Raw genomic sequence first — 24212 nt, forward strand, 5'->3', positions numbered from 1 at the left:
CGAAACAGCACAGTTTTTGACTAAAACAGTTTCAGGAAAAAAAACAGCAGCAATGGTTTTCAGCCAAACGAGGCCTTTAGAGGCCGAATTTCAATCTTCACTAAAAACGACAATTTTAGATCTCGACGAGACGAGAAATTTTCGCGAAGAACAAAATTTTGAAATCCGACTCTAAGATACAGTAAAACGTAGATTTCAGAAACTGCACAGTTTTTAACGAGACAAAACTAAAATAGTGTCGGTTTCAACAAAAAGTCATAAAAGAACCCGAGATAGAATTTTAGTAAAATACAATGACATTAAACCTCATTTTAATGAAAGTATTCATAAAGGAATTTTTCAAGGAAAAATGATTTCTTTAAAGAACGTAGAGGTTTACCGAGCGAATTATCCCGACGGGCACCTACGAGCTCAATACGATAGGTCCGTAGAATTTCGAATATTTAATGTGGGTCCAACGCCCACATTAGTTTAAGAGATTCCGTTGGAGTATAAATTTCAGCGGCGTAAAAGTTAGAATGCCATGTATAAGTCCTAGGCCGAATTGGGCCTTAATATCATACCAAGGGAAATTTAAGAAAATAAGATTTTGAAGATTTAATAGATTAATCTTTATTATCCTTTAGTAAAGGAAAGGAATATATGCCTTATGGAAATAGTTAGATTTTTCTTTATAAGTTGCTAAAATAAAATAGCAAATAACAGTTAATCTCACACTCTTAATGGGTGTTCATTTTCAGAAGAAAGCAAGAGACTAGGCTGATAGGCGAAAAAGGGATTCCAGCTTTGAAAATCAAGTAAGTAGGAATCTCGCCTACAGTATAAATAGATTTTAAAGTAAACAGTACACATGAACTATATATGTTTGAGTACATTTAATGTTATGAATGCTATGCTATGTTATACTACATACACTTAGGCAGTACACCCGAATTATATGTGTTCGAGTACATGATATAGTATGTTATGCTAGGTCATATTGCATACACCTTAATAAGTCAAGAGGAACTTATAAGAATAATCTCAGTTGAGTGCCGTATCAGCCTCCACATGGGAGGTAACTCAAGCTCCACAAGGGAGAAAAAAAAAATATAATGATGTCCTCCGACTCAAGGGAGGTATTCAAGTTATAATCACGGTGTCATGGGGGACCTTGCAAACCCTTACGTCCCGATGATTGCGCGCAAGTGGTACGAGCACTCGGGCCCATCAGTAAGAAAGATAAGATAAGATAATAAGATTCTGATAAGACATCATAATTAAGCATAATTGGCTCATGCATATTTATTCATGTGAACTTACAGTTATTTTGCGGGAGATAGTTCCTACTTGCTGAGCGAAAGCTCATTATAGAATGTTTATACTGTAGGTAAGCAACCGGCATATAATGCCTGATGGATTGCTGGCGAGTGGACGAACGATGTGGGGCTCGGGATATGGATACCACTCGCAAATATTTCCGCAATCAGCTTTATGTTACAAATAGTTTTGTTAATTATGATTATGAAACAGATATGTTAAGGTTTGAATATTTTAATTAAGAAAGCAATTTCGTATTTTATGTTTATAATAAGACCTTTTAAAAAAAAAATGTTCCGTAAATTTTAAGAAATTTCAGTAAGTACAAGTTAAAAAGTTAGTTACAGTGGCGGCCTCAAAGGGTCGCTACAAAAAGTGTGACAACTTTATCCCCATTCCAATTTTTGAGCAAAAATCTTGCTATACTTAAAATTTAGTGGCAATTATGGTAAAATTGTTAACTTGAAGTTAAAAGTAGAAGGAAAGTGTGCACGAAAAATACACGTGATAAGGATTTGGAGAACAGTTATTGAAATAACCTTATAAACACGTCAAAAATTAGAATAAAAACACATCTGACTTGAATTCTGCTCCTTCCGCCACAGATGGTGTCTATGGTAGTATGTGATATATATATACACACATATATGTATATATTTGTGGTTTTTTGAGATGAGGATTTTGAGATTACATTGAAAAAAAAAGAAAGAAAAAAGAAAAAACAGAGAAAGGGAGTTGATTTTCCATTTGTCTCTCATAACTCTATCTCTCATATTGTCTCTCCGATTCTTAGCTTTCTCTCTCGATTCTTAACTTTCTCTCATCTCTTTCATTTATAATTTTCAATCAAATTAAAGACATCCTAAAAAACAAAGGTACTGTACTCATGAATTGACATGAAATGATAGAAGCTAAATTAAAATATAATGTATTTGTACTTCGTCAAAGTTTTTATTTATTCTGAAAGGAGTTTTTAATCTCGTTCTCATGCAGTTTCCTAGGCTAAAACACCTTCTCTCTCTCTTAATGAAAGGCTCACAGAATGCCAATTAAGAGCGGTAGCTTTTGAGTAGGAATGGGGTTAGATATATAGCATTTCTCTAAACTAAACAACTAATGTTTAACTGTTTATAAATTAGAGCAATTAGAACAATAAGATTTAACAGAAATTAAGGCGATTACCATTGGAGTGTGAGGATGATTGAGATCACCAAGGAGATATCTGAAGAAGGCATCCAAATGTAGGCCATTTCTGTGAAAGATCTTGAGATGCTTAAGACTCTCAAATATGGCCTGAGCATCTTCCTTTCGAGCGTACTCTTCTCCTTGGACCTCCTTCAGAAAGGTGACTAGATGGTCTAATGTCATATAGCCATCATTTGAGTACTCATTCGTGATGTTGGAGCTTCTGAAGGCGGCATGACAAGCAACGCGGGGCAATACTTGTTATTGGAACGTGAGGTGATGAAAAAGGTTTACGATGGTAAACAATCATTGTATAATGTAATACAACGTATTAATATTAATATATCGCAAAACCAAACAATGTGTTGTACAATACTATACAATACAACAAATTCAATACAACTCAAAGGCCCAAACTTGCCTTAAAAGTACAATTTAGTAAACACTGAAAAAGAAGTTGGAATGTTTCCCATTTTACCATTAAATAGATAAGTGTTTCCCATTTCACCATTAAATAGATAAGTAAATACTGTAAGGACGAAAATCAATGATGTACTTTACATACTGTTTTAACATTACATTTTCCATGATATTCCTCTTTACAGTTTTGAAAATCCGCCCTTGAAGTTAACATCCCTGCGGTGATCAAAGGAAGAAACATCTGTTCTTACTTCTCGTATGGTCTCGGTCTTCAAGACCTCTTAAGAATGATCTGATTGCAAGATGGTCGGAGGCAAATGTCATGAATGACGCGAAGATTATAACTCCAGTAATCATCAACCCAAACCTGTTCGGAGACCAGAAAAAGAATCTCAAAAGTTTTCATAAGTTGTTCCAAAAGCCTTACGAACTTAAGGGTGGGTGATCAGAAATCCTTCAACAGACATCACTATGATAAAAGACAATTACCTTGAAAGGAGAGTATTAAATCCTAGAAAACATGGCAAAATTGGGGCAGCAAGAGCCAAAAATGCCATCCCCAGCCAATAATACCATGGAGAAATATCACATGACGATGCAAGTCGCTGATGACCTGCAACAAGACGTGCATTAACTTCGCATTACTTAGCCTAGAAATTAGGAATATACCTAGACTTCGTAAAAAAAATAGAGACGTGGATCGGACACTACACCTCGTGATGGAACGAGCTATAGACATACAGTTAGATAATGCATGCAACCATTTATATAGATATTTTTTTAGTAGCCGAGTCCAATTAACTTGTACATTTTTTTTTTAATTAGTGTAAGGCCGATATTCTAAATGCTCATTTGATGTGTAAAAAGTCATGCTGTAAGACAACGAGTGTTTAGAATGACTACTAGAGCAACAAACCTTTTCCGGAATCATATTCAAGCGATTCGGAATTACGAGAGGCAGGGGATCCTGATTGGACTGATGTTGCCTTTCCCCATTTGTATATCAAATGAAGATATCCTCCAAACAAGAGAAAGAAGATGGTGAATGCCCACTCAAACATCAAAAGCAAACCAGTCCAAGGCGTCACTTGTCGCGGCACAATTGCAAGAGCAAGTGAAAGGGCTGCAAGAGCAGCCATGAAACTGAAGATCACCGAAACCCCACCTATGTAAAAAGGAACCTTAGCCTGCAGGCCATTAAGTATAGACGGTTTGTTAATTACAAGGAACAAATTCGCTTTATAGACAAATTTTAGAAATTAATCTCATATGTACTCTTTAGGATCACTCACCTTAATATCTAAATTTTAAAAACTTTCACTTTATCTTTTGAATTTTAAATTTATCTTACTTAATCATTTCTATTAAAATTTACAATGAACAGATAAGTAATATGGTTTAACCATTTACGTTAAATTTTTTATTTAAATCCAACGGAAGAAGACTACATGACTTCACTTAATCCGTTTTTTACTTTACTTTCGCTTTTAATAGAAGTAGGACTTTCTTAGGGTTAAGTAAGACTAATTGAAAATTCAATGAGCTAGAGTTTTTAAAGTTCATACAACATTGTGAAAATGATCCTAAAATTATAGAGCACAACTAAGAATAATCCAATATTCTATAACAAGCTACTAACTTATACAACCAATTGGACAGAGTTAGTAAAACACAGTGTGAGATATATATATTTTTTCGTTAAGAAGCGTTTAAAAATATAAAATTCAGCATAAATTCAAAATTAAAAAGGAATTCGAACCTGATGGTTTGGATTACCAGTGGATGATGTAGAAGCACCGGCATATGCATGTGGTCCAGTATACCAGCTCTTGAAGTATATCAGTCTGATATGGTCGTATACCGTACTAAAGTACTCCCGTGTCTGCAACAAATGTTAATCATTATGTCAAGAGAGCCAACTATAATTGTTCTAGTGATTTTCTTCAAGATTTAGGCTTAAAGAAGAAGAACTTTCCAATTGCATACCTGGAGAAGTGATCGATAGTAACAAAAGAAAAAAGCACAAAATGGTAGCAAAACAAGAATTCTGATGAGAAAATTTTCATATGGAGTGCTGCCTCCTCCAGTTCCATGAAGGGATTCCGGAAGCTGTAGCCTAATATTCTGCAAAACGCACAAACGAAACAGAAGCAAAAGTAGGCCATATATCAGAGATGAAATGAAATCCTCTTAAAAATGAGAACAGAGCATAATGAAAAAAATAAATAAGATTAGTTTTTTTTGCGCACCAATGTCCCCCCTATAATTTTCTTATTTTGATAAGTAATCCTTTTACTTCTAACTTTAGCAATTTTCCTAATATAGTTGTAAGTTTTAGCAAATTTCACTACAATAGACGGGATGCAGTCAGTTGTAAGTTTTAACTATTGAACACTAATTGCAAAAAAAAAAATCAAATTTAAGGTCCTTTCCCGCAAAGTTAAAGGTTCAAAATCCAAATTGTAAAACTTATAAGTCCAACTGAACCAATTCAATTAACCCACAAAGTAAACCATAATTTATTTCTTACTTATTATGTTTTATTTTGTAACCTACACTTAATTCCCTTCCTATCAACACCATATCCTAATCTGTACTTCTCATCTGCACTAGTTACAACCTCCGTCTTCGCATCATCTTCTTCTTAGACCCATTTTTATTTTCTTCACCTCCCTCGTTCTCCTCTGCTTCGAGTTTTTTTTTTTTTTTTTTTTTTTCGCTAAAATGTACTAATTTTTTTTCTAAAAAAAGTGCAATTTTTTCCGATCATGTTCTTGTTAAAACGTGCACGTGAGGCGCACACGGTCCATTTCTTTTAACGTTTTAAAAGTATAGGGACCACTTTTGTTACAAGACCACAAATGTAGTAGATAATTGGCGCTAAAAACCTCTTCCATTCTATTTCTACCAACCCACCAACTTCAAGAAAAAGACAAATCACATAATGCGGAATCACATGCATGTTTGAACACAAAGCAAAACATTGGATAAAGAAAAGAAAGAAAGAAAAAAAAAAACCAAAAGCAAGAGATGAAGAACAAAAATAAATTGTTGCAAATGTTGACAAATGATGAGGACAAATACCTGCCAGATATCAACAGGTTTCAAAAGCCAAGCTGCCCACCAGTCCCAAGGTTTAAGAGGACCAATTGTATAGTGCAGTACACTGATTTCACTCTCATTTACTTTCCACTGCATGATGAATTACCAACACGTAAATAAGAAGGTTAATTATATAAAAATATATATATATATATATATTTACGTAGGTTAATTATATAAATATATATATATATATATATATATATATAATAGCCGTGCACATATATAAAATTGTGACGGTAAAATGGTAACTTCTTGTTCATGTTTTTACATGAGTATACCTTGTTAGAAATCATGTATTGACCAACATCTGCATTGAATATAGTTGGGAGCCGCTCCATTTCAGGAACTGGTTTAGAATTCACCACTTGTTGGGGTAAATTTGGATCAAAAGCACGTGCGTTGATAAATCCGGAGAAGTACGAATCTAGAAACCCTTGATCCCCTGCAAAAAGTTGACCACAAACATCCAGAATATTTTTAACCCCATTTTTACGTGTTAAATATTTTAATAGGCTTGAGCACCTTTTTTTTCAATTTTTATTTTTATTTTTTCAGAAAAAAAGGCCGGCGGCAGGCAGAGACGTATTTAACCTATTAGGAATCTTTATAGCATTTTCCTTGCGAATAGGAGTCAAACAAGAAGAATAAGAAAACAGTGAACGTGTCGACAAATCAAGAATTACTGTTTTATTACCTCCGGTGTAAGATTCCAGAGTTTTCACTTTGCTGATCATGTCATCAAAAACTTTTCGAGATGGTTCTACTACCAAAACGCCAGAGTTAAATCTCTCAGAATGCTTCAAGTTGGCGCAGAATTTTCCACATTTAAACATATTCTCAATATTTCTGACCACAATAGTGTCCGCGTCTAGGTACACAACTGCAATTAAATTCAATGATTAGCAAACAAAAAAAAAATCAATATTGGGAATGATTAATGAAACATTTCTTTTCAAACTATTTACTTTCACCAAACCCAACTTAAAAGAAGAAAATTGTGTTATTTAAAAATAAATTAAAATAAAAATCTTACCTTTCTTGTAGTTAGTCATGTTGAAAATTCTCAACTTTGTATATACACCCCATAATCTCCTTGGCCGTACTTCATAATTTGGATTTTCAACTAATCCAACCTTCGTCACTATCCACCCATCGGCCTGAAAAGCGAAAAGAAATTAGAAAAAGAAAAATTACCCATTAAAATCAGTACAACCTCGGAACAAAAAAAAAAAAAAGTCCATAAACTCCAAAATGTCAATAAACTCTCATCCATATTCTTAACCACCCATAACAATAAAAAAGAAAACTTCTTAATTCTTATAATAGTTCCTAATCTCCATCTACCAAAAGGAAAAAAAAAAACAAAAAAAGTCAAACATGTGATATAAAGAAAAGCTAACAAAGAGAGAAAATCAATGAATTCATTAATTTAGAGAGCCGAATACTTATTCTTGTAAGGGCAACATAGGAACACCAAAAAAAGAAAAAAAAAAAAAAAAAAAAAAAAAAAAAAAAAAAACTAACCTCAAGAAGTTTCTTGGCATAATCGGAAACACCATCGGTGACCAGAGCCACCATGTCCTTGGTGGAGCCGGTGTCCTGTATCGATTTTCCGAGGACTCGGGCACCCAACAAGAAGTCATTTCCGTACAGAAGCGTGACGTAAGCCTCGTCTGTTTTCTGACGTGGCAATCCGAAGACAAGGCCGTTGAACGGAATATTCAAAACCAGAGAAAGTGTAACAAGCACGAACCATGCCTCAAGTCTCATTATGACTTCTCTCCAATTCACAAAATATTTTCTCCTCCGAAGATAATGGGAATCTCTCTTAACACGGAAGATTTATTATAGCTCAAAGAGTTTTTTTTTTTTTTCTTTAATTAATTCGGAAATAAAACTGGCCTTGTCTCTGACCTTATTATTTATATTTTTCTGCCTCCTGGAGTGTCGTCTACGTCGACCTTATTAGAATCAGTCAAGGTTTGAAACTTTAATATTTCCGCGGGGAAATTTCAGCAGACTTGGAGAATCTTCTACGACGTCAAAATAGAATATGGGAATATCTTTAGCCCAAAAAAAGATTATTAGCACAAATGGTCCAAACTTATTTAGTAGGTAATAATTTAGTCTCTAATTTTATTTTTTTTTGTATGCGCTATAAAACTTTTTTTTTGTCAAATCTTATTTTTTGATATAGTTTAAATCAATGTATGTATATTTATTATTGTTACTATAATTTTCAATTCATACATATGTCACAAACAGACATACACATAATATGTAATAAACTACATATAAAATCCAAAATTGCTTAAATTAAGAAGGTGTTCCAAAGACTTTTTTGTATGCTGTTAAATTTTAATAATTTAATTGCTTTTCAATTATTTAATTTTATTTATAGATATGTACTTATTATTTACTGTACTGTACTATATATTATCATTTCTTGTGATATTTATTACGCACTTAATATTTAAAAGATAATTTTATATAATTCATGTATTATTAAAGGATAAATTGACTTTAAAAAAAGGGATGAGTTTCATAAATTTCTCAACTTTTTTTTTTTTTTTGAGAAAAAAAATCTCAACTCTTAGCTAGTACTATAACAACGCGTCTGCCGAACTTCAAACTTGCATATATAGTCAATTCCCCGTACTTTGAAATGGAGTCAAATTTTCTCATTCCATCTACTTTGATACGGAATTGTAGCAGGTCAAATAGTGGAATAATCATTAATTTCGTGAAATGACTCATTTTCCCCGCTTGAGACATATCCATTCAGTTTTCTCACATCTTTCTAAAATTCTTCTCGACCCGTATAATACTTTATTTTTTAAATTTTAAAAAGTAATTTATATTCTTTTTAAATTTTATTCTGTTAATAATTTTTCTCTTTATATTACACTGAATGACGAAATTCATCACGTGTCAGACACATGACTTATCTGTGGAGAATAATTCTAGACTAATTCTGAAACCAGATCTCTTGCACTGAAATCTAATCTAGAACTATATCTCTTGCACATAAATTTTCTTCACTATCAAGTAATTTCACAAAATTAAAACTATTTGAAACCAGTAATGAAATTAATCTACTAATGAAGAACAATATAACGAAAGAAAATCTAAAATACAAATATTAAAAAGCCAATTGCATATAAGAAGAATAAATAAAAACCACAAAGAAAGAGAAATGGCTCCAAATTTGAAACCCGGAAACAACAAACAAGAAAAAAGGTGTAAATCGGAAGAAATTGGATAAAGGAATCCCTAATTGATGAAGATTGAACAAAGTATTGTGGGGTGGAGAAGAGATTGTGGCTCAAAGTTTGCTCTAAAATTTTACGAGAGAACAAGAGAAGGAGAAGAAGAAGAAGAAGGAGCCTCATGTTATCCAATTGGTTTAGAGAGAGAAAGAAAGGAGAGAGAAAAACTCACACACATACCATAGTAATTAGAAATTGAAAAAAATAGAAATTAAAAAGAAAGATAGTCAGAGAGAGATAGACGAGAGAGAGTGAGAGAGATGATTTTCTTTATTTTTTTTATTAATTTTTATATTTTTCAGAGGGTATAAGCGTATTTGTACTTTTAATTCTCACTAAATGAGTGATATGTACAATTTCTGTCACTTATTATAATGGAAGGAGAAAAATTATTAACGGCACAAAATTTAAGGAAAACAGATGTTACTTTTTATAATTCAAAAGGTAAAGTGTTACAAGAGTCATAATTCAAAAGAATTTTAAAAATTAATTCAAAACTTTCTCATAGTTCTCCTCCTTTTTTCTGAAATATCATCAAAGCTCTCTCTCCAATCGATATCACCACTAAAAGCCTATTTGCGCCGTCATCCATCAAAGATAGTCAGTATGCCCCGTCAACTTTGTGCATAAAACAAGGAAATGAAAATCTCAAGGCTGAACCAACCTCGTTCGCTTAATGGATTCGAGTTTTTAATTCGAGTTGAGATGCGATATTTTTTAAGAGCTTTTAACTATAGCAGAAAAAGTTAGATGTGACATTTTCTGAGAGCTTTTAACTGTAAAAATTTATAACAAAAAACTCGAATCAGTGAAATGAAGGATGAAATGAAGGAGGCCAAAAGCAAGCCTAGATAGATAGGGACATAGGGCTGGTTGGGTAGTATTTTTGAGTTATAGTGATTTATGTGTAGATCTTAAGTTGAATTTGAGTTATAATTTGAGTTGAAATTGTAACTTGAGTTTGTGTTTAGATGTGCACATTTGAGTTATGATTTAAATTGATAATTTATTTGAGTTTGTATTTGAGTGGGTCAAAACTTGAATTTGTATTTAGATAGTATTTTAATAAAAACTCAATGGTGATGAAAATTTTAATAGGGTATATAGGTGGGGATTTTTTCGTCTATTCATTGTGAAGAGATAGAATAAAATCATCTCAATCGGAATTAAAACGAAAAAGTTATGACATTTTTAAGAATAGAAAAAATATGGCTTGTTCTTTTGGATCAAAACTCAAAAAAATAATTGAACTCAAGTTACAATTTTATTTAAGTTCATGTTCTTTTGTAAAATTTGAGTTTGAACTTAAGTTTGAACTCAAGTTTTTACTTGAGTTTAGGGCTAAAATTTGAGTTCAAGTTTCCCCTTCAACTCAAGTTCTTAAACTCAAACTCAAGTTAATTAACAATATTTTTTCTTTTCTTAAAAACACCATCACTTTTCGTTTTAATTCTAATTGAGATAATTTTCTTTTCTATGCGTTCACAACGAAGAGACGAATAAAACCACGTCCATATACCATATTAAAATTTTTCATCACTATTGAGTTTTTATTAAAATACTATCTAAATACAAATTTAAGTTTTGACCCACCTAAACACAAACTCAAATAGATTCTCAATTCAAATCATAACTCAAATGTGCACATCTAAACACAAACTCAAGTTACAACTTCAACTTAAGTTATAACTCAAATTCAACTCAAGATCTATATGCAAGTCACCATAACTCAAAAATACAACCGAACAAGCCCATAATGTTCATTAACTCGAGTTTTAGTTTAAGAACTTGAGTTGAAGGGGAAACTTGAACTCAAATTTTAGCATCAAACTCAAATTAAAACTTAAGCTCAAACTTAAATTTGATAAACGAACATAAACTTAAATAAAGTTATAATTTAAATTCAATTTTTTTTTGAGTTTTACTCAAAAAAAAAAAAAAAAAAACCTTTAAATTTTTAAAAAATAACAACAAAAATATGAGGCCAGAAGTTATCTGATGCATGCGTATATTTCAAAGAAATTGGATAAAGAACTAGAATACAATAGGGACATTATTACTTAAAGACAAAATAAGGAAAACCCATGAGAAACGTAATTGTGATTTTGAAGTGCCTAGAAATTGGCCAAAATAGTTGATGACAAATTGTACTTGATTCAAAGATAAAAAAGCTTCCAAAAAAGAAAAAAAAAAAACGTCTTTTTCACCCAAACAAAAGTTTGACTTTTAGTAGTAGCCTACCTTGCAAATGCAAAGATCATAAGCTAGTGCAATTTTAATGGACGACGGTCAATTTACTCCACATATCCTAACAAATTTTCTAAATTCAAAGAAAAACAATTGAAGAAAGATCTAGACAACTAAAAAAAAAATACTAAGGGTAGTTCGTTGATTCGAGTTGAGATGTGACTTTATATAAAAACTTTTTACTATAATAAAAAAAAAAAAATAGATGTGACTGTTTCTGAGAGTTTTTTACTGTAACAAAACTCAAATTGATGAAATAAACGAGGCTTAAATGACAGAATCAATAAACATTTATACCAGAATATAACAAATTGAGGCGTGATTTGCAACACAAAACATTTTGATATATTTGAGAGCAGTCTTGAGGGTTTTGAGTTCATGAACAGAGGTAAGCAGAGCATTGTGTATGGTGGTGGTAGGGCAAACATAGTCTTTGAGATAAAGAGGGAGGACGTTTGTCACGTTGGGGTCGTTGGAGAGGAGTTGTCGTAAGTAAATCAACAATTGGTTCAAGTTCACTAGTATTTGAGGTAACGTGAGATATTGAGGAACTAGTATTTGTGATTGGAAGGGTGTGAGTGATGGAAGGCGATGTGTTGGTGGAAGAAGGAGACAAGGTATTAGTGATCGTTGGAAGAGGAGACATATTTTGAAGAGTATAATCTGGGGTTGTAATATCAAAATCAAAATCAAAATCAAATGAATGAGATAGGGAGAAAGAGGGAAATATGTCAAGACTTGAGATGAATTAAAATTAATAGGCTAATAGTTTACATAAGTTAATAAATATGTCAAATTACTGTTTTTGTCCATAACTTGTCTGGTTATGAACCATAAATTGACAAGTTATTGTCCATGAATCACGGTTTTTATCCATAACTTATCTGGCTATGAATCATAACTTGACAAGTTTGTCCATAACTTATTTAGTTATGAACCATAACTTGACAAGTTATGGTCTATTAATTTCTATAACTAAAAGTTAACCTATATACTTCCTTAAGCTTTTCATATTGGCTTATTTTCTACCATTTCCATTTTTTTTAGTACAAATAGGTGATGTAGAGTTTAAATCATCTTTATTTGGTTTTCCTGAAAACTACTCATCAAAATTAGGAAAAGTTGTAATATATAGATCTTGAGTTTGAGAAGGGGATTCCTTATGTATAAAGGAAAAACACTTTTCATTAAAAACCACACGTCTAGAAATATATACACAGTGAGATTGGGGTCAAGACACTTATAGCCTTTATGTAATGGGCTATATCCCAAGAAAACACAAGGTACAGTTTTTTTTTAGAAAATTTATGCATAGTTGGAGTTTTCAAATATGGAAAACATTGTGAACCGAAAATGCGTAAACCAGAATAATTAAGATGTTTACCAAATAAATTAAAATAGTGGAGATGGGCAATCTATTTATTAAATATATAGTTATTAAGAAGGCATCTATCCAAAACTTTAAAAGGAGATTGGCATAAAAAAGAAGAATTTAGACTGTCTCGACAGCAGTCGATGCTTCCTTTCTATCAGATCATTTTGCTCCGACGTATGAGGGCAAGAGATTTATTGCTTAATGCCGCATTTATTCAAATGATTCAAAAAATCATTTGAAGTAAATTCACCTCCTCCATCGCATTGAAAAAAATTAGATTTTCCTGTCAAAATGGTTCTCAACAAAGGCTTGAACTTTTAGGAAACACGAGTAGAAATCAGATTTATGCCTTAAGGGATACAACCATGTATAACGGGTAAAATCATCAATAAAGACCCCATAGTATTGAAACCTTTGAGAGGAAGTAATTGGAACCGAGCCTCATAAGTCATTGTGAATTTTCTCAAGAGGAAAATTTGAAATTGATCCTGATTTATTAAAAGAAATTTTACAACGTTTTCCAAGTTGACAACTAGTACAAAAAGTATTCTTAATTAGCCATTCGGAAACATTTATAACTTTTTTATTCTCTAAACTTTTTAAAAATTTGACAAGCTTCCGTGCCTTGATTTTGTTGAATTTCGAGGGGGTAGTGGAGTTTGAGGCATGACTAACGTTGTTGTAGTTTGGACGGCTTTGTGTAAAGGAATTAGGACTACGTCCGCCTCCTCTTGTCTCTTCCTCCACGCATGTTTCTTCCTTTTCCACTTTCTCCGAGAAAGGCTTGGTCATGTGTAAGTCTGAGAAGATCATATAGTGAAAAACGTCAAGTACTTGGGACCAGAAAATACCATGCTCAGAAGCCGACTAATTTGATGGAAAATTAATTAGTAATTCATCTCCTAAATAGATTTACCATGCATGCTACCCTCAAATAGCTGGTCACGTGACATTTATGTGCCTAATTCCGTGAAAAAAATTAAAAAATAAAATATGATGCAATTTTAAAGTACTACGAGGAGAACGGAAGATACAAGTTGTTACGTTGTAAAAAAATTAGGCCGATTTTATAAAATTTGTTCTTATAATTACTTAAAAATTTAAAAGTTTCATTGTAAAAGTTTGTGTGGATTATGATAAATTTTAATACATTTCGTGAATTTTAAGTCAATTTACAGTGATATCCACATTTCTGTAAGATTTAGACACTCATATCCATATTTATATAAATATTTTCATCCTTTCAATCACTTATTTATACTTTTAATTATAATTTAAGATTATTCATAAAATACGTAACTCGTGTTTTTTTTTATAATGCTGCAAATATTTATATACTGCCGGATTAAATAGATAAATGTGTCTCTTTCCTAAGTCAACGCCCCATTATTACCAAAACAAATAACAATATTATCCTCTGCGCAATATATATATATATATATTATCTTGGATGCGATTTATAATTAGTTAGTTAAAAGTTCGTTATAATAAATGACATTCTTGATAGGTTTAGATAGTGGTCAATGTTAAAGGATTCATTTTAAAAACAGAATATAGTAACTATGTTTAGCTCTCCTATAGTTAGGAACTAAAAAGAGTATAATGCATTTTCATTCGTCTCTTTTATGTAATTAATGTAATACGTACGTTTCCTTGACCCTTTTTTTGGTTAATCAAGAAAACTTTTTAGGCGTGATACAGGAGGCGATGAAGATCAATATATTATAATTTATACTCGTTAGAGCTAGATTCCAAAGTGGCATCAATATACATAATATTTTCACGTTTGTGCAATGTTGTTTAATATTTTAATGCGCGTCAAGTAGTGCGCATAATTTCCATGGAAACAACCTGTCCAATTATTCTCTTGTTAAAAAAAAGGTTTCTAATTCTTTATTCACAATCTGTCAAAGTATGACTTTTTTGGATCACACCTCTTTCATTATTCAACCGTTGATTTCCAAATGATCGTTCACAAATGCTCATTGGAAAATTATATTAATTTCCTTTTACTCGTAGAAAAGAAAAATTACTTGGAATATTTCCGTCCATGTCTTTACTGTTTAGAAGTCCTAAAACGTACTAATGAAAACAGAATGTTTTGATAAAGGAATGAGACGATTTGAAGCGGGGTGGTCTTCCCACTAACTCGTCTTAAAAATAAAAATAATTACTATATTCATTTTGTGAATCCACATAAATTAATGTGGTTATGGGTGGATTTTCCCATCACGAATTTAGGGTATTCACGGTACCCTATTTACTTGATTAATTATTTTTATTATGAAATAAATAAATAAATAATTATACAATATAAATATACAAAATATTAAGTTAAAAATAAAAGAAAAGTAGTTTTAAAATTTTCATATATTATGTAATATATTATACTTAAAATTATATATTATAGCATGTATATATTTAATTTAAAAATAGAATATAATTAAACGCTGCGGAAATGAGAAATCAGGTCAGCGACTTCTGAACTCATTCCATCATGCGACCCACCACAGGTTAAAATGTTAACCCGTTTACAATCATCATGTTTAATGCATGTCTCACGAATAAATAGTTTAAACTGGTAAAATCGCCATCCCGAATTACATTGATTAAAATGGGGTTTTTATAACTTTTAATTACGTTAGTTATTAAGAGTAAGATTTTCCCTTTTCAATAAGTAAGGCGGTATGGGCATTAATGACTTTGAGATTAGCCCACGTGAATAAATGAGCTCATAAGGGGTTGCTGCGGCACCTCCACCACTCTATTAATAATGTAGGCAATAATGTAGGAAATCGCAACTAGTATATAATATATATATATATATATATATATTTATATAAATGTGTGTGCACTTAAAAACTGGACACCGATTCTTTAACTCAAATGTTTGGATATATATGTTACACCATGGTCGCGAGATCGGCCACCCTCTTGAATGACAGACGCTGAGGACTGCTCGCAGAGGATCGGACGCTGGCGTCGAGGGAGCGTCACTATCTACGCCGAGAGACCATGCGCGGGAAGGGGCGCCGGCCGCGATGCCTCGGTGCTCTGAGGCCACGGCGCCGGGGTATCACCGTCGTACCCTCTACCAGCTGTCTTGTCAACTCGAGGAGGGAAGTGCTGATTCGACTGCTACTGCAAAAGTCAGACGGTCAGGCGGCAGATAGGAAGGATCAGCTGCATTCCCCGGGATAGTCATCATGAAAATCCACCTACCTCGCGATTACCGAGGACAGAGGATGGCTTCCTCCTTGGGAACGGAGAATACACGTTCACATGAAAAGGCCTATAAATAGGGCCAATAAAACCCAGGAAAGGGTTAGACACCACTTCATTGTAAAAGAAAGAGAATTTGTAACCAGTTGAAAGATTAGTGCATGCACAAGTGGATTAGGCAAAGAATTACTGCCGAACCACTATAAAATTGTTGTCTCCTTTACATTATTTTTCAGTTTTCATCTCTGATTGAACCGTGAGTGTTTTTGGGAGAGGTAACTACGAGTTGTCAGAAAACACCGTCAACAATTGGCGCTAGCCTAAAGCCCAGAAATTCAATCCAGTTTTTAACCAACTATGCCTCCCAGAAACGCACGCTTACTATCGGCCAACCCGATAAGCCAGGCGACTCAAAACCTCGCCGCCGCTGGGACCTCCACGAATTCGCTCCCACCGGCTGCCGAAGGCCCCCCAGACCGTATCGACCAGCTCCAAAGGCAGGTCGAAACGCTGGCCGCAGCCGTAGAAAGGATGGCTACGGCCCTCGCCGGGCAGAATCAGGGGCAAAACCCAATGCCCTCGCTCGAAGACGCGCCGATGAACCCGGTGAACGCCGCTGTTGGGGGCCAAGAGATTGGCGACCAACGCGGTGACACCGAGGAAATCGGTGATAGTCGAGCCAATGATCCCCATCCGACCAAGTCGAACAGGTCTGTCGGGAGCAGACAACGGGCGGCACGGAGGAGAGCGCGGGAGAAGGCTGCGGCGCAGGCTGTGAATAACAGGGATGCGCCCCCTCGACCGCAACCGGACGCGACTAGGAGGAACGCCGTCGCCGTTAAGTCTTCATCTGTGCATGGCGGAGACCTCAGGACGAGGCTCGACGCCCGACGCGGGAAGGTTGTACAGCTGCCAAGAGAGGAAGAGCTCGCTGCGGATAATAAGGCCTTGGTCGAAAAAATGGCTAGGCTGGAAAAGCAGATTGGTAGTCGACTGAACAACTTCGAACAAGTTGTTGGGAAGGTGGCCGAGGCGGTCAATGTCGACGCCAAGATGTACACGTCTCACGACCACCCGTTCACGAAAAACATCATCCGGGTGCCGCTTCCCAACAGGTACAAATTGCCCCCCATCCCGCTATACGATGGAAGGAGTGACCCGGACGACCACTTGGAGGTGTACACAGGACACATGGTCCTGCATGGATACCCCGAGGAGGTTATATGCCGGGCATTCAGGAATCACCTCTCTGATTCCGCGAGGAGATGGTTCAGATCCCTGAAACCAAACTCCATCACCAACTGGGATGATCTGAAGAACGCCTTTTTGACTCAGTTCATAGGTGTCAAGAAATACATCCCACCAAAATAAAACCTCTCGAGAGTGTACCAGGGACCTAATGAGTCCCTGAAGGACTGGATAGCCCGGTTTGGGGAACAGGTAGTCGCCACTGAGGGAATCTCTGACGAAGTGGCCTTGATGGGGGCGCTGTCGATGAAAAAGGACATCCCTTACAGCACAGACCTCGACCGGAGACCGCCCCACACCTACCAGGAATTCTTGACGAGGGCGCAGGGGTTCATCAACGCCGAGGAGGCAAAGAAGGCCTTGAAGAGCAAGGCAACAACCCCTGCCAAGAAAGAGGTGAGGCAGGCGAGCAGTCAGAACAACGGCAAGAAGCGCCGAGGTCCCCCTCAGGTGCAAGCTGAGCAGAGGTACAACCCGGCTCTGAGTAGTAGGGCCGGCAACGCCTCGACCAGCCAGGGGGAAAATAAGCGGCCAAAGACGCAACGGTACGACGCCTACACCCCCCTGACTATAGGGATCGAGGACGTCTACCACGAGATCAGTCATCTCCAGGTTCTGCGTCGACCACCACCGCTAAAGTCTGACCCTGCACGGAGGAACCAGAACAAATATTGTCGGTTTCACGGCGAGAGCGGGCACACTATAGCCGAGTGCTATGACCTCAGAGACGAAGTCGAAAGGTTGATCCGAGAAGGGAGGCTCAGCGAATACCGAGCCGACCGTCGGAACAACAACAACAGGCGCAACAGCGATCGACGGGACGAGCAGAGGCATGATAACCCGCCCGAACCAGTCAGCGTAATAAGAACAATCTTCGGCGGACCATACCTCAGAGGCACCTCCCGACGCGCGCAAAAGGAGTACGCTAAAGAGGCAAAAGAGAAGTTCAGTCAAAGGGTGATGAACGTCTCCGGACGCGAGGCTAAGGCAGCGCGATATGAGGATGCCGAGATCACTTTCTTGGAGGCCGACGTAAGGGGGGTACACTTCCCCCAGAGTGATGCCTTGGTTGTCGAGGCCATGATCGGTAACCATACGGTCTGTCGTATCCTGGTCAACAACGGCAGTTCCGTGGACATCTTGTACGCGAACTGCCTCGACAAGATGGGGATCCCCCGCACGAGGCTCCAGAACAGTGCCCAGCCCCTGTACGGTTTCACGGGAGACAGCGTCATCCCGGAAGGGGCTATAGAGCTGCCTATGACCATTGGGGACCGACCACACACCTCGATTGTTATATCAAAGTTTCTGGTGGTGAAGGGAGGCGACCAATACAATGCGTTCATAGGGCGTCCGACGCTGAGGGCCTTGAGGGCGGTAACATCCATCTACCACCAGGTGATGAAGTTTCCGACTCCCACTGGGATCGGCAAGGCCCGAGGAAACCAGTACGAGTCGAGGCTCACGTACTCGGAGACCGTCCGCCACTACGCCGAACCGACCCAGGTTCGATAGGAGCTGAGGATGGTCGAGACTAGGGCGGACGAGTATGACTTGGACCCAAGGGTCCCGGGAAAAGAGCCCGGGACGGGACCAGTTGAAGAGTTGATCGAGGTCCCCTGTTGACGAAAGGGACCTGATAAGAACGCTGAGGGTAGGTTCAGAATTGGGAGCGCAGGTCAGCGAAAGACTGGACGAGTTTCTTAAAGGAAGCCTCGACGTGTTCGCCTGGACCCACGAAGACATGGAAGGGATAAGCCCTGGCGTCATGTGTCACCGGCTGAACGTCGACCAGAAGTTTCTGCGTAAGAGGCAGAAGCGTCGACCCATGAACGCCGAAAGATCCGAAGCCCTTCGGGAAGAGGTCGACAAGCTGATCACGAACAACTTCATCCGAGAAGTCCTGTACCCCGAGTGGGTGTCGAATCCCGTACTGGTGAAAAAGCCAAACGGGGAGTGGTGAACGTGCGTCGACTTCAGTGACCTCAACAAAGCATGTCCCAAGGATAGCTTCCCACTACCCCGAATCGACCAGCTAGTCGACGCCACTGCGGGGCACGAACTGCTGAGCTTTGTGGACGCGTACTACGGGTACAACCATGCTCGACCGCGACGAAGAGCACACGGCGTTCGTTATCGATAGAGGGCTCTACTATTACAAAGTGATGTCATTCGGTCTTAAAAACACTGGAGCGACCTATCAACGCCTCGTCAACAAGATGTTCGCGGGGCAGATCGGAAAGAACATGGAGGTCTACGTCGATGATATGTTGGTGAAGAGCAGGAAGGCAGAGGACCACGTTGAGGACCTGGTGAAAATGTTTGGTGTCCTTAGAGCGTACAAAATAAAGCTAAACCCCCGTAAGTGTGCCTTCGGCGTCGCTTCAGGGAAATTCTTGGGCTTCATGGTGAGCAGTCGAGGAATCGAGGCCAATCCGCAAAAGATTCAGGCCCTCCTTGACATGGCATCGCCGAGGAAGCCCAAAGAGGTCCAGAAGCTGACAGGTTGTATGGCCGCGCTTAATAGGTTTATCTCCAAATCAACAGACAAGTACGTACCGTTCTTTGACACCCTGAGGGGAAGCAAGCCGTTCCTATGGACGGAAGAGTGTGAACGGGCGTTCCAACAACTAAAGGAACACCTTGGGAAACCTCATTTGTTGTCCAAACCTGTGACCGGAGAGGTGCTGAGCCTTTACCTGGCAGTCTCAGAACACGCCGTTAGTTCGGTGGTAATCCGCGAAGAGAAGAAAGTGCAGCTGCCAGTGTATTACACCAGCAAGCGCCTCCTCGACGCAGAGACGAGATATCCCCAGATGGAAAAGCTCGCCCTTGCACTAATTGTGACGGCAAGGAAGTTACGGCACTACTTCCAGGCCCATAGTGTGCAGGTCCTGACCAACCACCCACTCAGAAAAGTGCTACAAAAGCCAGATACCTCTGGTCGACTCTTAAAATGGTCCATCGAGCTTAGCCAGTTTGACATCGACTACAAACCACGGACCGCTGTCAAGGGCCAAGCCCTGGCAGAATTCACGGGGCTACCAGCCGAGGTCGAGGAAGCTGACGAATCGCCGAGATGGAAGCTCTACGTCGACGGAAGCTCCAACGACAATGGCAGTGGGACAGGACTGGTGTTACACACACCAGAGGGGCATAAGGTCACCTCAGCCATCAGGTTTGAATTTTCGCGTCCAATAACGAAGCAGAGTACGAGGCGCTGCTTGCTGGACTCCGGTTGGCGGAGCACTTAAAAGTGGAGAACCTCGACATCTTCAGTGATTCACAACTTATTGTGAATCAAGTGAAGGGCCAGTACCAGACCAGGGATGAAAAGATGGCCGCGTATCTGAAGAAGGTTAAGGAAGCCCTGGGGAGGTTCACGACCTACGACATACAGCAGGTGCCGAGGGCAGAGAATAGTAACGCCGATGCTCTCGCCAAGTTGGCGACGTCGAGAGATGCCAACCTCCTAAACTTGGTGCCCGTTGAGGTCTTGAAGACCCCAACCTCTGGAAAAAGGCCTGAGGTCGTGTCGGTGGATTGTCAGCCAAGCTGGATGGATCCGATCGTCAAGTATTTGGTTGACGGTGAACTCCCGGAGGACAGACAGCGGGCCAAAAAGATGAAGCATTAGGCGGCAAGGTATACAATGCACGACAATCTCCTCTACCGCAAAGGGTACTCGACGCCCTTGCTCAGGTGCCTCGGCGCAGAAGATGCAAAAAGAGTGTTATCCGAAGTGCACGACAGGGTATGTGGGAATCACACAGGCAGACAGTCCCTGGCCTACAAAATACTACGGCAGGGGTACTACTGGCCAAGTCACAAGAAGGATGCAGCCGAGTACGCGAAAAGGTGCGAGAGCTGCCAGAGGTATGCCCCCACCCTTCGACTGCACTCAGAGGACTTAACCTCAATAGTGTCCCCTTGGCCTTTCGCCAAATGGGGGATTGACCTCATCGGTCCCCTACATAAGACCCCGGGGGGTTATAAGTTTGCTATTGTCGCCGTCAACTACTTCACGAAGTGGGTCGAAGCCGAGCCATTGACGACCATCTCAGAGGAGAAATGTACAAACTTCATATGGAACAACATAGTTTGCAGGTTCGGTGTGCCGCATTCCCTCGTGTCTAACAACGGGAAGCAGTTCAACAATGACAACACGAACTAGTTTTGCGAGCTACTGGGGATCCATAAGAATTTTTCCTCCGTCGTCTACCCCCAGTCCAGTAGACAGGTCGAGGCGGTCAATAAGATAATCAAGGTTACGCTCAAACGACGCCTCGACGCCTACAAAACGAAATGGGCCGATGAGTTACCAAAAGTGCTGTGGGCCTACCGAACAACGAGTAGAACTACTACGGGGGAAACCCCATTCTCAATGGCCTACAAAGCCGAGGTGGTCCTTCTGGTCGAGGTGTCCATCCCGACTAACCGGGTGATCCGGTACGAGGAGGACAGGAACACTGAACTGATAGGCCTGGAGCTCGACCTCCTGGAAGAACGGCGCACGGATGCGCAGCTACGGCTCGCCGCCTACCAGGCAATGACTGCCAGGTACTATAATAAGAAGGTCAGGCAAAAGCGCTTCGGGGTCGGGGACCTAGTTTTGTGGGTGGTAACCCCTAACACGAAACCTAAAAACTCTGGAGCCTTGGGGCCGACCTGGGAAGGGCCCTACATGATTAAGGAGGTCGTTGCTAATGGGTTGTATCGACTGGCAGAGCTCGACGGTCGAAGCATCAAGCATACCTGGAATGCACACCAGCTGAAGGTCTACTACCAGTAATCACGAGAAGCGTCGACCTAACAGAGCGGGCCTAATGCCTTCTACTTTTGTTTCTTTATTTCCCCTTCCTGGCAGGGTGGAAAGCCAACTTATATATTATACATGAATAATGATACGTCGATACGTCGACCGATTCTTTTTACATAGTGCATTATACGCGTAACTATCACTTTACGTCGATGAAAGTCGTCGACACGTCGACGACGATGAGCCGAAGACAAGCCCAAGGCTTTGTTCTCGACAAGGGGACAATATAAGTCCCCCACGAACCCGTAGAGGCGGTAGGGGTCTGGCCCAACCGTGCTTAATCAAATAGCAGATTTCATGCGCTTTTAACATTCTACTACTCGCGTTGACAAGGGTGCACCTAAGCCGACTCCTAAAACTCAGCTTCGACGAGGGGGTATAAGGCCCAACAAAGAGGCCCCCCACCAAAATGCAACACCTCTTCGACTTACAAGAGGTAGTCGAGCTTACACTTAGCAAAAATTCTCCACACAACACAATAAATGGAACAAGCATAAGTGCACATAGGAAAAATAAAAATAATAAAGGCTTGTCTCGACCTTATGGCCATTACAAATTACCGAACATATTGTCTGGGCCTCACAACCCTGCAAAAAAAAAAGAGAGAGAAGAGGGGGTTGCAATAAAAAATATAAATAGAAGGCCCCGGCTGAAGTCCACTCCTTACTCGCCGTCGCTGCCCGCTGCCTGCTCCGCACCGCTATGCGCTTGGTCGACACCATCGGCCCCCCGCGCCGGCTCGACCACCTCCACGCCCTCACTGTCAGACTCGTCCAAGAAGGATAGGTCGACGTCCGGATGTTTCTGGCTGAAGCGGTCGAGGATTTGTTCCCCCGCGAACTGCATCAGGGACAGCTGAAACTCTTCGAACTCGGCGGAGGCCTGGTAGGCCTCGAGCCTTTGGTTGACGAGTTTCTCGAAGGCCGTCGAGGATTTGAATTGCTGCACGTGGCCCTTAATTAAGTCCTTGAGCTCCTAGGACTCTTTGAAGGTGTCAAGCCTGGCTTCGACCATGCGGTGGAAGTCCTCGGAGGCCAGGAAGTCTGAGATGGCTTTGGAAGTGGTCTCTTTTTGCCGCTGCTGGAACTCCGGAGATGAGAGGTATGCCTCGACCCCCTTAGAGCTCCCCTCTTTAAGGCCTTCCTTGTAGCTGCTGGACTTATCGTTAGAGATACTATCCTTGAGGGACCGCACCTTTGCCTTCTCGACCTCCAAGTCTGTCGAGAGCTCGTCTCGAACTACACGAAGGGCGGTGATCTCCTTCTCGGCGGCCACCGACGTCCTCTCCCCCTTGAGAAGGGCCCTCAACTCTACGTAATTCTGAAGAGCAAGCTCAAGGGCCTGAATTCCAAAGGGAAGAAAGAATGCGGTCAAGATGGAGAAACCCAAACAAAAAGAAAAGGACTACTGTATACAAGTAAAAGTAGTGATGAGAGTCGAGGTCGAGGCTTACTGAGAGTTGACGCTTCACGGTCAGGCGCTGCCGGTCCAGGATACTCTCCCCGGCAAAAACATCCCAAGTGTCCTCGTGGAAGAAGGTGTATATGGCCTGCAGAGGAAGGCTGAAGCGAGGCGGGAGGCGCAAAGCGTGAGTGAGGTCGAGGTCGACAACGTCGGGCACAAGGAATGAAGGGTCATCAACCTTCGACCCCAGAAGCAGGATAGGCTCAAGGGGAGGGGGTGGAACCGCCAAGTTCACCGCGACCTCGGCACCTTTGTTCTTCTCGAGGCGCCGACCTTACCCGGAAGGCCCCGCGACTACAGGAGACGCCCGTGGCTCTGTCATCTTTTGCCTCTTCGGGGAATACCCCCTTTCTAGGGGTCACAGTGACGCCCGGCGAGACAACAGCCTCGGCTGTGCGTTGACTCGACGTCCCGCTCGATCCCGTACCGGTCGTGCTCTTCTTCGGCTTGACGAGGATGCTATACTTCATCTCAGATGGCACGGCTACACGGAAAAGATGAGACCAAATTAGGGATACCTCGACTACACCCCCGGGTCTCTGCTAAAGAAATTGAAGGG

General features: G+C 39.6%; 2 protein-coding genes across 2 annotated transcripts; one reads left to right on the forward strand and one right to left on the reverse strand.

The window, feature by feature from the left end:
* Positions 1 to 2941: 2941 nt before the first annotated feature.
* On the reverse strand, positions 2942 to 7913 carry LOC21404834 (inositol phosphorylceramide glucuronosyltransferase 1). Its single transcript, XM_024170968.1, has 10 exons — positions 7534 to 7913; positions 7043 to 7166; positions 6704 to 6889; positions 6288 to 6451; positions 5989 to 6096; positions 4891 to 5028; positions 4664 to 4786; positions 3821 to 4091; positions 3394 to 3517; positions 2942 to 3271 (listed from the first exon to the last, which is right to left on the reverse strand). Exons 1-10 carry the CDS (start codon positions 7777 to 7779, stop codon positions 3130 to 3132), a joined length of 1626 nt encoding a protein of 541 aa, XP_024026736.1. The 5' UTR covers positions 7780 to 7913; the 3' UTR covers positions 2942 to 3129.
* Positions 7914 to 17601: 9688 nt separating this feature from the next.
* On the forward strand, positions 17602 to 19333 carry LOC112093114. Its single transcript, XM_024170947.1, has 2 exons — positions 17602 to 18876; positions 19049 to 19333. The coding sequence occupies exons 1-2, from the start codon at positions 17602 to 17604 to the stop codon at positions 19331 to 19333; spliced, it is 1560 nt and encodes a 519-aa protein (XP_024026715.1).
* The last annotated feature ends 4879 nt before the right edge of the window (positions 19334 to 24212 follow it).

The sequence above is a fragment of the Morus notabilis genome, unplaced genomic scaffold (assembly GCF_000414095.1).
Source record: "Morus notabilis unplaced genomic scaffold, ASM41409v2 Scaffold101, whole genome shotgun sequence".
Taxonomy (NCBI): domain Eukaryota; kingdom Viridiplantae; phylum Streptophyta; class Magnoliopsida; order Rosales; family Moraceae; genus Morus; species Morus notabilis.